The sequence below is a fragment of the Anolis sagrei genome, chromosome 1 (assembly GCF_037176765.1).
Source record: "Anolis sagrei isolate rAnoSag1 chromosome 1, rAnoSag1.mat, whole genome shotgun sequence".
NCBI lineage: Eukaryota > Metazoa > Chordata > Lepidosauria > Squamata > Dactyloidae > Anolis > Anolis sagrei.
Genome location: NC_090021.1, coordinates 37,036,501 through 37,049,394, shown reverse-complemented (window position 1 = coordinate 37,049,394; position 12,894 = coordinate 37,036,501). Strand labels below are relative to the sequence as shown.

Below are 12,894 nucleotides of genomic sequence, written 5' to 3'. Positions count from 1 at the left end.
GAGGATAAGACAGACAATCACTCTGAGTAACAAGTGAAGGGGACACTGATGTTTGCTGAGTGGACTGTCTGCAATGAGCTAAACCAGTGGCTCCCAACCTTTTTTTTTTAAACCAGGGACCACTTGACCAGGGATCACTCTCCAACATTAGTACCAAAAGGGTTACGAATCAGTTTCTGGTCAACTTTAGGGTTGGTGTGGTTATTTGGGATGTTGATTCAGAAAATTGCATTAAATAGACCACATCAGTTCTAGTTTCTGATACAGAACATATGCCACTCCGTAGTCGCCATTTGTTTGCCTACAGAAAATCATATTTAATAAGCCTCAGCGCTGTAAGAGGGTTTCGCGAGAACAGTCTCTCTCATTGGCATAGTAACTGTGAGGCCGCGGACCATATTTTAGTTCTTGTGGATCACAGGTGGTCCATGGGCCACAGGTTGGGAACCACTGAGCTAAACAGAAGAAGAGAAACACTAAATGCCTTCAACGTTGGTTTCACAGCACTTCTTGATCACTACCATAAGTATTATTAATATTGTAAGTATATTGTAAGTATTATACTATGAGTCCATTCGAGCTCTAAGAGTATCTGGAGAGGCTGTTCCCTCTGCCCTGCACCTCAGTAATTCGGTGTAAACAAGGGAGAGAACCTTCTTGGTGGCTGCCTCAGTCATGGGAATTTCCTTCTTAGAGAGGCCAGGAGAGTTCCATCATTGTTCTTCTTCCATCAACAGGTCAAAAATATTTTGTACCATCAGGTTTTCTACAAACTGAGTAAACACTGGACTTGTTTAGTGGTTTAACATTATAAGTGGTTTAATTGTTTGTAAAAGCTTATATTTATAATTATATTCACTCATGAATAGTTCTAAATTTGTTTTGTTTTAAATACATTGTCAGATGGCTTTCAAATTAACAACAACAACAACAATAGCAGCAGCTCCTCTGCCATAATATCCAATCAAATAGCTAACTGGTATATTATGAAAGCTTCTGGTAATTATGAAATAAAGGGAGGAGAACAAGCCAAAGCACATATTTTGATGGAAGTGTAATCAACTCTCTTGAGAGGACAGTATTTTGACAGAGGAAATCATATTTCTCTCTGCTGTTTTTCATCATACCCTATTGAATTCTAAAGGAGTTTCCCCTCCCCCTTTGCAAAATGCTAGCCAATAATCCAATTCTCGCAGCTTCAGAAATCGCTGTGGCTGAGGCAGGGGAAAGGGATGCATGGGCAACTGACACAGCTGGAAAAAGAAAAAAAAAACCACAGAGATAACTTTCCATATACATGGATTCTTTTTCGACAGATTCCACCATCCGTGGCTTGAACATATTCAGATAGAAACCGAGCCTTTATTTTGCCATTTTAAATAAGAGACACCATTTTATTATACTGCTGCATATAATGGGACTTGAACATTCAACAAATTTAGTATCTGTGAGGAGTCCTGGAACGAAACCCCAAGGTCTCGCTGTATTATAATTTTATTACATTTCACCAGACACTATTATTTTTGCAGGATGGGGGCTGGGATATGGCAGTTTCACCAAAAATACTAAAAACTGTTGCATAACAGAGAAAAGGAATGTCCTGCCTTCCAGATGAAGGTGGTGACTATTCAAGGCTAAAGAGGCTCTTTTTTTAGCCCCAGGGGCCTCTATTTCCACCTGCAGCCGGAGGAACTGTTAGAGTGACACATTTTGTTTTCCAGCCTTTTTGAAATGCATGAAATGTACATGTTGATTTCTTTTACAACCCAGTAACAATTCAGTTTGAATTCTTAGATTCTGGAGAGGTCATGCTGAGTACCTGTTGTCTTTCCCATTCTGAATGGCAGAATAGCGATCTGTAGACCGTTCACAGACGTAGGTGTTTCTTCTTGTCATGCTAGTCCCAGAAAACACATTATTCTAGAGAGGATAAAGACATACAATTATATGTAAATTCAGCAAAAAATACATGACAGACTAAAAATGCCTAAATGTCTAACATATAAGCAAATGTATACACCTTCCCACACATTTTGGCATCTGACTCTAACCCCAGTAGTTTCTAATTTAAGTTTACTGGTTAAAAACATTGTTCCATTATCTATTCTAACAAAAGTGTGAAAGGCACACATTTGCAATCTCAAAATAGAATTTTTGAAAGGATGCTGATCCTAGAAAGAACTGGTAGAATAGCTTTACACCAGGGGGGGAAATCCAGATCGCAAAGGCATATTTTTCTGAAAGAGAAAATTGTACACATGATTCCTAGGAAACCCCCAGATTTATTCATTTATTTATTTATTTGCAGTATTTATACCCTGCCCCTCTCACCCTGAAGGGGACTCAGAGCAGCTTACAAAAAGGCTATCATTGGATGTTGCACAAATATACAACCAATAAATAAGCAAATACATTAAAAACCAAAACAGTTAAACACATAATTAGCATTAAAACCAATGATTAAAATCACGCAATCCAAGTTCCTAGTCTGAAGCTGTTCCAGTAGTCATTACACTATTTTATAATCACTTACTGCACTGAACTCCCATAATTGCAGGTAACCACTTGTTGACCTAAAAGCTATTGTTTGAAAGCTTGGTTCCACATCCACGTTTTCAGTTTCTTTCTGAAGGTCAGGAGGGAGGGAGCTGATCTGATTTCACTAGGGAGGGTGTTCCACAGCCAAGGGGCCGCCACTGAGAAGGCCCTGTCTCTCATCCCAACCAGTCACGCCTGTGAAAGAGGTGGGTCCTAGAGCACGGCCTCCCCAAAAGATCTTAATCTCCTAAATGGTTCATAGAGGGTGATACTTTCAGACAGGTAAGCCCATTTAGGATTTTCTAGGCTCAACACTTTCAAAGTCAACACTTTGAATTGTGCTCGGTAGCAGACTAGCTACCAAAAACGCATGGATTCAAACTGTTTGAGGAGTTGACCAAAAAGATTTACAGAAGAAAAACAGCACTGGCGTGGAACCTAATTCTCCACTTTGAACAGCTCTCAAAGGGAGAGTTTGTATTTTTTTTAAAAAAATGAATGAGCAGCAATTATCTTAAAGAACTCTTGTGCCAAATACCCAGAATGCATTTTTACTCAATGGAGTTGGAAGAATACCTAAAGGATTCTATACTGGTATCAGATTTAAACTACTCGGTGGAATAAATACATTTTATGCCATTAAGGATCTCCTTCTGATGGAATTTTGATTAAGTGCACAACACTGCCAATATGGATTGAGTCTCACATCTGGATGCAGGGAAGGTTGCCTTCTCTATCACTATTTTAGTTTTAAATTTGCCATTAATCCACAGAGGTTAATATTTTTTAATAAAAAATGCCAGACAAGTTTGTTAATCTTTTTTAACCTCTGTGGCTGGCTGGCAGATTGTTTAAACAGCGCTGACTGTGAGAGCTGTTTACCAGTGGAACTCTCTGCCCCAGAGTGTGGTGGAGGCTCCTTCTTTAGAGGCTTTGAAACAGAGGCTGGGTGGCCATCTGTCAGGGGTGCTTTGGATGTGATTTTCCTGCTTCTTGGCAGAAGGGTTGGACTGGATGGGCCACAAGGTCTCTTCCCACTCTATGATTCTATGGAAAGTATCTAAGTAATTAATCTAAAGTAGTGACTGACAACTGTGTGGGATCTGGGGTACACACATGTCCATATCTAGCCATATCTGTCATTTCAGCTCCCCAAAAAGTGCATTGAGGGATAGCATTAAAATGGACAGCTGTGTGTCTGGATGTTTCTGGTACTTCAACTGTCCATTCTGAGGTCTTTTTGAGCCATGAGGGGAGATATCCTAGAGCAGTGGTTCTCAACCTGTGGGTCCCCAGATGTTTTATCCTTCAACTCCCAGAAATCCTAACAGCTGGCTGGGATTTCTGGGAGTTGTAGGCCAAAACACCTGGGACCCACAGGTTGAAACCCACTGCCTTAGAGTCAGACATTGTAAAACTCAAATATATGCTCGGAATGCATAGTACAGATGTGTGAAAACGCAACCACTTCCAGGATGCAGTGTGGCTATACACACAGGCAACCTTTACAGTCTTCTTTTTCCTCAAAGGCAAAAGAGCAGGAAATTATGCATTTTACATATATACACAGATACAACACAAATTATTTTGTAACTATGGTGAGACTATGCAAACATTCTTTGTTCACTCTCCTATAGAGAAAGTGCTCAGCTAAAACTGGGCCTTTGTTTTCTTCTCTCAAGCTTTCTTTACCTTGAAAGTCCATTTGCTAGAGGGAGACTATCTAGCAACACCAAATCAACTTTATATAAAGTGCAGACAGAAGAAAAGCGCTCTTATGTCTGCTTAAAGAATCAAAGGCTTCAGTATTATATGAAAAGAACAAGCTTCCATTATTAGGAACGTTCATATCCAAAGTGGCAGCGACAATGAACAGAGTCCTGAAGGGAAATGCAAATTCCTATAGCCTCTGGCAAACAGCTACAGCAATTATTTTCTAATTGACTTGGATGCCTTCCCTCAAAAGGGGAGAACAATGATTTGAATAGTCAGATATTCACATATAAGCTGCTGCTTTGGTATATATATCTCCTGACGATAGAGCATGAAATTATTATAACTACTGACTGCACAAAACCCAGGACTGGTAGGCCTGCCAGATTTTAAGGGTCAGGAGATGTGTCTGGATTTCAGAGATGCGAAATCTGGGAAACTGATCTGAAAATGTCCAAAACAGGACAGGTCTATTATGTGAGCAAGTGAATACCAGGGCCTAGAGAGCCTCAGCTTTGCTGACCGACCGTGAGTTTTGGGACAGTGATGGTTCTGTGGCAAAATCCATACAGAAGATATAATACCATGGGGGCTGAAAAACACAGACTGAGATATAACTGAAGATAAGACACTGGAAGTGGTGGTCTGCGCATGACTCCAATGTTTTACCAAGTCCCAACACTGCAGCTTCAATAATGTAACACAAAAGATGGGTGATTGGAACATAATGGATTGGCGCATCCAAATCCGTACAGAACTAAAGACTTCAATCTCCCTTCATAAAGATATGAAGAATGCCTTCATGCCGTAAAGAAAGTATGATGAATACAACATTGTATTCAATGTATCCATCTGAACATGAGAAAGAACTTCCTGACTGTGAGAGCTGTTCAGCCGTGGAACTCTCTGCCCCGGAGTGTGGTGGTGGCTCCTTCTTTGGAGGCTTTTAAACAGAGGCTGGATGGCCATCTGTCAGGGGTGCTCTGAATGCAATATTCCTGCTTCTTGACAGGGGGTTGGACTGGATGGCCCATGAGGTCTCTTCCAACTCTATGATTCTATGAACAGGGCTGTGATTGTCTCATGCAATATGTTCCACACCTGGAACAGCCATGTAATTAACTGTCTATAGCAGGCTTCCTCAAACTGTGGCCCTCCAGCTGTTTGGGCCTTCAACTCCCAGAATCCCTGACTACTGAACAAGCTCATTGGGGCTTCTGGGAGTTGGAGGCCCAAACAGCTGGAGGCCTGCAGTTTGAGGATGCCTGGTCTATAGGAACAGTCTGCTTCCTTTTCAGTTCTACTGAAAAGGCACTGTGCTTCAACTGAAATGAATCTAGAAAATCATAGAATCATAGAATTGGAAGAGACCTCATGGGCCATCCAATCCAACCCCCTGCCAAGAAGCAGAAAAATCGCAATCAAAGCACCCCTGACAGATGGCAATCCAGCCTCTGCTTAAAAGCCTCCAAAGAAGGCGCCTCCACCACACTGCTGAACAGCTCTCTCAATCAGGACGTTCTTCCTAATGTTCAGGTGGAATTTCCTTTCTTGTAGTTTGAAGCCATTGCTCTGCGTCCTAGTCTCCAGGGCAGCAGAAAATAAAGCTTGCCCCCTCCTCCCTATGACATCCCCTAATATATTTATACATGAACCCACCCGGACTTTGAGATCTTCCGGGGAGGCCCTGCTCTCGATCCCGCCAGCCTCTCAAGCACGGTTGGCGGGGACGAGGGATAGGGCCTTCTCGGTGGTGGCTCCTCGGCTGTGGAATGCCCTTCCTGTAGATGTTAGGCTGGCACCATCTCTCATGACATCCCGAAGAAAGTTGAAGACCTGGATGTTTGTGCAGGCGTTTGAGTAATTCAGTGCAATTCTGGTAATTTGAACACAGGAACGGAACAATGGACGACGAATTTGGATCACGCTTGGATGATGAGGCGATTGTGATAACTGTGTATTGTTGATGGTTTATTAGCTAGTAATGGAAATGTGTAATTTAACTGTTTTGTATATTAATTATTGCTGTTTTTATTGTCTTTGCTGTTTGCTGTCTGGAAACCGCTGTGAGTCGCCCTCGGGCTTGAGATACAGCGGTATACAAGAATAGTAAATAAATAAATAAATAAATAACCATCAAGAGTATTCCAAGAGTATTCCAAATGATGGTATCTAGCAGATACTTTTTCCTGCTTTATGACAATTAGGCATTGCTTAGCTGAAAATGGATGGAGAAGCTCCCACACATTGCTGCTGTTGATGCAGACATAAAGGAACTGGGGCAGAGTAGGAATGCTAACACATGAGCAACTGGGAGAAGAATCTAGAACAGAACCATTTCTCTGAATGGCAGAATGGTATTGCTTATTCAAATAGATGTAAAAATTTCCAAATGTGCAGGAGTTTCTAGTAGCCACAATGGAGGGTGAACAAGATGGGACCTAAACACAGCAGTATATGAATCCTGTGTTTCTATAGCAGTGGTGTCCAAATGAATGCGATTTTTCTGTTTCTTGGAAGATGGCCCACGAGGTCTCTTCCAACTCTATGATTCTATGAAACATTGGTCCTCCAAGTGTTTGGGACTCCAATTCCCAGAACGGCGAGAGCTGTTCAGCAGTGGAACTCTCTACCCCGGAGTGTGGTGGGGGCTCCTTCTTTGGAAGCTTTTAAACAGAGGCTGGATGGCCATCTGTCAGGGTGCTTTGAATGCGATTTTCCTGCTACTTTGCAGGGAGTTGGACTGGATGGCCAATGAGGTCTCTTCCAACTCTATGATTCTAAGTCCTGGCTAGGTTGTCAGGAATTCTGGGGACTAAAGTCCAAAATACCTGAAGGACCAAAGGTTGGAAACCACTGCTTGATAGCATACTGATATTTCACACCTCCTGTTCTTTTAAGGCAACGTTTAAATTAGAGATCCACAATGTAAGGTGTGCTGGAAGTTTCCTTCTGCAACAATTCAAATGCCAGTGTTTTCATATGCTATTGTTATGAGCAATCCTTGGTAAGATATCTTTAGAGGTTTGACACTGCTCTCATCTGAGGCAGAGAAAGTGGAAATCGTCCAAGGTTCCCATGGGTATTTGAATCTTGAGTCCTGATCCAACTCTCAAACCACCACACCGGCTCTCATTTTTACATGGCAAATCCAATTTCTTATATGTCAGTAATTTCTGAACATCTGAATGTTCATTCACCTGCTTATTGCCATATGTCATCATTTACATTCTTTATCCAAAGCAAACCAGTCAAGGCAATGCACTATGGCATGCTACAAAGCAGAGATGACCCCAGCAGTGATCAAAAATCTCACTTACACTTGGAACCGTAGTTGATTTTTTCCTTTCGGGGCCCACCAATGGACTTGCTGTCATCTCACCTTTGGACCCAACTGTAGTGCTGCTCAGTTTACGTGGTACATCTTTGTCCCATTCCTCTTTATGGTCACTCTCCACACTATTTGCTTGAGCTCTTTTTGAGTATGAGACAGCAGGAGGGATTGATGGGCCAACTGTCAAGCAGAAGCAACATCAATGAGGAGATGCTCTCTGAATCACCTTCAGTGAGTATGAAAATTATCTGCACTCGTACTAAAAATAAAATCCAAGCTACTAATACAAATAAGATCCTTGTGTTGTGCTATAAAAATAAGATGTCATGCTCATACATTACCTGAAATCAAATGAGTCATGAGCATCAGGACAGCATGATTTTACATAGCATCAACCAAATATTCACTATTTGTTTCCAGTTAAATTTTCTATGCTCTTAGAATAAATGCAACACAGAGATATACCTCATTATTATTCAACTGGCTTCAATGCATATGGCCACAAGGTTACGATTGGCTGTCAACTCATTTGTGCATCCACACATATAATCTCAGTAACAACTAACTAAACATGCCAGAGATGCAAACCAAAACCACTGCAATCAGCAGTTCCATGGAATATATCATGTATTACATATTAATCTACTTTGATACACTTGTGAACACATTGCTAATAATTTCTAAAAGAACGGTGTGAGATCCATAAAGGGAAACAACTTTATTTTTGTGTGTGTCAGTTTTGAGAAACTGCAAGTCGTTTCTGGTGTGACAACATTGGCTATCTGCAAGGACGTTGCCAAGGGGATGCCCGGGTGTTTGATGTTTTACCATCCTTATGGGAGGCTTCTCTCATATCCCTGCATGGGGAGCTGGAGCTGACAGAGGGAGCTCAACCCGCTGTCCCAGGATTCAAACCACTGACCTATTGATCAGCAGTCCTGCTGGCACAAGAGTTTAACCTTGTGACACAACGTTTTTTTTTAATACCACTGGTTTTTCTCCCTTTTCTTCATCTGCAGTGCATCTTTATTTCCAGATTACTTTCAAATAAATGCATGCCAAGTATTTTCCATTTCCATTTAAAATGCATAGGTTCAAAAAGTATGTTTGAGAACCACAATGAACAAATTAAAGGTGGCAGCTCAAACGCATCTCTAGTCAGATGATTTTGCTATGCAAGTATAAGCTACTGACAGGATTATTAACTAGCACTTCTAACTGACAGATGTTGGAGAGCCATCTCAATATTCTCCCATGCAGAGTCAGAAAACTGAACTCCCAGATTTCTGAGAGCACCCTTTTCTACCAATAGATGCACAAGCCCAGTTACCAAACCTTGTAAAGTGTTCATTGAAAAAAGAGAGATTTGCAACAAAGGTAGATGCAAGCAGCCCTCTTCTTTTGCTACAGAAAGGACAATGTCACAACAACACAAAGGACTTTGGGGATTGCTTTATACAAAACAGTTCCGCTTGCACAGAAAGGACTCAGCTGTCCACATTGTAGGCAATGGCTTAAAATGTTCAGACAGAGCTTGGGAAAGGGGTGGGGATATTTTTGCACTAGAGCTCCCAGGATCTCTCAGTCAGAATAGCTGCTGACCAAGCTGTTTGAAGGATTAAAAAGGCTGTGGTCCAAAAAGTAAAAATTCAAACTTCTATGTTGAGACACACAATTGTCTTTTTAATCAAAGGGCCTATTTTATAATCATTTTTCTATATGCTATTTCCAAGTTTATATTCAGAGCAATGATAGTAGATGCAAAGCACAATTAAGCAGGTATTTAAAATAGTTACAAACACCAGAAGAAACACAAATGCAATTTAACACATTTGTTGACTAACCCGCACTATATTTACCACAGAACGCTCACATGATATAAGCACCATGATGCAGTGTGAAGAGGCACACAATTAATGCACAGAGAGGTAGCACTGCCAAGACCCAGAAACATGGCACACAGCTTAAAATTGTATTTGGCTACTTTACTTGGTTGAATGCCATCCCCACCATGTTCACTGAACCGACGCTGTTTCTGATTGGCTGATATGCTCCGCTGGACTTTCAGATGAGCAGGAGATTGCATAGAACTGTTGTTGAGGTCACTGCTGGGCCGAGATCTTTGACTCAGGTTAGTGCTGGACAGAGACTCGTTTCCCTCGAACTACATAGACAAAGGACAACTTTCAGAAAGGAATACAAACATCCTAATTTTCAACACAAACACTTGCAATTGTTCTTTAAAGTTATTCAGATCATCTTTTATTTATTTCAGGAGGACTGCTTTATGTCACCAAAGGTTGTATGGAATTGCAAGGTAGCATTTCATCATCTATCTATATATTTATCTATACACATTATAAAAATGAAAATGTGTGTATGTGGCAGAGGTGTCTGTTTACACAGACTGCGTCCCGCCTCCACAAGCAGGCAATAATTGCAAGTGCTGAGAAGCCTCCAAAGGCACTTCCTCAACTGCAGGTTATAGTGAGCGTATGGAACAAGTAGCCCAAACCCTCCCCGAACACCAACCACTCAAGGAATGCTCTCATTCAGGGACCATTTCATCCTAGATATTTCTTTTCCCCCCTCCAGAATAGAAATCCCAGGGTTCCTTTCTCTCTCCAAATTTGCATGACCCCACCCACTGCCGCTCACTTAACCCTTTCTTAACCATTCCTATGGCATATGGGAGTAGTTCACCTTATCCAGAGAGACCTGAACCCAGGTGACATCAGATCTGCACCAAAGTTGGCACACATGCCCAACTATGCATACAGGTGGGGTTTGGGGGTAAATGACCTTGGCTCTGGGAGTTGTAGTTCACTCGTATCCAGAAAGCACTGAACCCAGCTGCCTATAGATCTGGACCAAACCTGGCACACAGACCCAACATGTCCAACTATTTATACAGACAGGGTTTTGGTTTTAATTGGTGTAACTAATTTATTGTTTTAATGAATTGTTTTAATGTTTTAATGTATCTGTTGACTATTTGTATGATGATAGCATCGTACAGTGCTTATGTGAGGCCGCCCTGAGAGTCACCCCCTTGGGGGGGAGAAGGGTGGGGTAAAAGTGTATGAAATTAATAATAATAATAATAATAATAATAGGGGTTTATGACCTCTGATCTGGGAGTTGTAGTTCACCCTTATTCAGATAGCATTGAACGCAGCCGATGTCAGATCTGGACCAAACCGGGGCCAACATCATATACTAAAGTCACAACATGTCCTTCGGAATACTTTTATATGTTTCTACATTCAAACATTCTTTAACAGTAAAACACAGTAGAATGCATGATCTCCTCCCCTTCCATCATATACTGGATCCAGAGGTATTACTGAACTTCCCAAAACAAACAATTGCCTTTCTCAAGTAACCCAAGCATTGCCGGGTCCCCAAGCTAGTCATCCATAATTTTGGTCTCAGATGCAGCTATCAATTGTGCATTTCCCCCCCTGGTCAGTTAATAATAATCTAAAAAGCAGCCTAAGGCCTGACATTGGCAACAGAAGAGCAAGGAATGGAGGAGGCCTCTTAAATCTCCCCATGAGCTGTTTTCCTATCTTTCCACAGATGGGCTTTCCACAGAAGTAGCTGGGCTTTCCACAGAAGTTGAGGAAGCAGGAACCCATTTTGTTTCCTTCTGCTTCAGGGTAAGCTTTGTTTAAATTTAACAGCTTTCAGCGCTGCTTTCTTTGAGAGGCGGGGCTTCCTGAGTTTAAAAATTAACTGCTCTGTTTGAGGGGAGGGGCTTCCTGAGTTTAAAAATTAACTGCTCTGTCTGAGAGGCGGGGCTTCCTGGTTATCCTATATAACTTTCACCCCTGCATACAGACAACAACATCAAACACACACCAAGAGGAGGTCATTAGCAACCTCCAGATGGAACAAACACGAAAACATCCCATCTCATGCACAAGCTGTGGCATGTTCAGCTTTTTCACACTACAATTACTCAATTACATCTGCCCCAAGTGTACACAGATCACTCGCATGGAACACAGGATACGACAACTTGAGGACCGGATTAAGACCCTTAAGGACATTCAGGAACTTGAGCTGTTCTTAGACACCACACACCACACTGGCCTAGACACACGGCCCATATCACACCAACATTATGGGGAGGCTCAACAGAACAGCACCTCAGATGTGGACAACCCTCAGGCTTGGAGAAATGTCACCCTTAGAAGGACACATAGGACCCAGAAGCCTCCTCAGAATACTTCCGCTCAGCTGCAGTTACACAATAGATTCCAAATTCTCACACAAGTAGCACCTGACCAAGAAACACAACATATTGGGGAAGACCAGAATGGCTTAGATACTGATCAGTGGCTCATCCTTGATCAGTGTGCAGGGGATAGCCCTGACTGGGACAACACTTCACAACATTCACACTTGCACAATCCTGCAGGGGTACCATCCCCAACCATAGACCAGGAGCAACAGGAACACATACAGGAGAACCATAGGCTCTTGGACGAATCTCAATGGATTGTCCTTGACGAATGCACCGGGGATGTCGAGGAGGAGGACAACACTTTTCACCTACACAATTCACACCAACAGGATCACTTTTCTGGAGACCTACACACTACATTGCACAAAAGGGGCCCTGTCATTCCTGAAAGTAAACAGGTCTTGGTAGTAGGCGACTCCCTCCTTAGAGGAACGGAAGCTGTCATTTCCAGACCGAATGGGATGGCTCGAGAAATATGCTGCCTACCGGGGGCAAAAATACACCATATCACTCAGAGGCTCACCAGGCTCCTCAAGCCCTATCACCGTCCTCCCCTCATGTTGATTCATGTAGGAACCAATGATACTGCAAGGCATATGTTTCAAAAGATCACAAATGATTTTCGAGCTCTAGGAGCAATGCTAAAAGAATGTAATGTACAGGTGGTCTTTTCATCCCTCCTCCCTGTTGTAAGACACGGACCCACAAGAGCCAGAAAAATAGTACAGGTCAATGACTGGCTTAGAAAATGGTGTCAGGAGGAACGCTTTGGCTTCCTCGACCATGGCCTGCTATTCCAGGAGGATGGTCTACTGGCAAGGGATGGGGTGCATCTCACACAAGTAGGAAAACACCTTTTTGCTCACAGACTCGCAAACCTCATTAGACGCACTTTAAACTAGGTCCACCGGGGGAGGGGGACAACAGCCTTGCGAACACTACTTTACCCATAATGTCTGGGAATCGCCAGAAGGCTAAACGGAGGGCTGCACAAACACAACAAGGACCAAGTACCAAAAGCACAATAATCCCAATTAAACAGCTCAAGGGAAGATCC

General features: G+C 42.3%; 1 protein-coding gene across 6 annotated transcripts in view; it reads right to left on the bottom strand.

Moving 5' to 3' along the window:
* Window positions 1-12,894, bottom strand: part of MARK1 (microtubule affinity regulating kinase 1) — a 94,500-nt gene that overhangs the window by 12,482 nt on the left and 69,124 nt on the right. For 3 of the 6 annotated variants that reach the window (XM_060754231.2, XM_060754229.2, XM_060754234.2), the window contains exons 12-14: window positions 9,575-9,749; window positions 7,572-7,765; window positions 1,820-1,920 (exon numbers count right to left, since the gene is read on the bottom strand). In XM_060754231.2, coding sequence (XP_060610214.2) covers window positions 1,820-1,920; window positions 7,572-7,765; window positions 9,575-9,749 — 470 coding nt within the window. The remainder of the gene's footprint in view (window positions 1-1,819; window positions 1,921-7,571; window positions 7,766-9,574; window positions 9,750-12,894) is intronic. The other 3 variants (XM_060754232.2, XM_060754233.2, XM_060754235.2) reach the window with 1 other exon arrangement.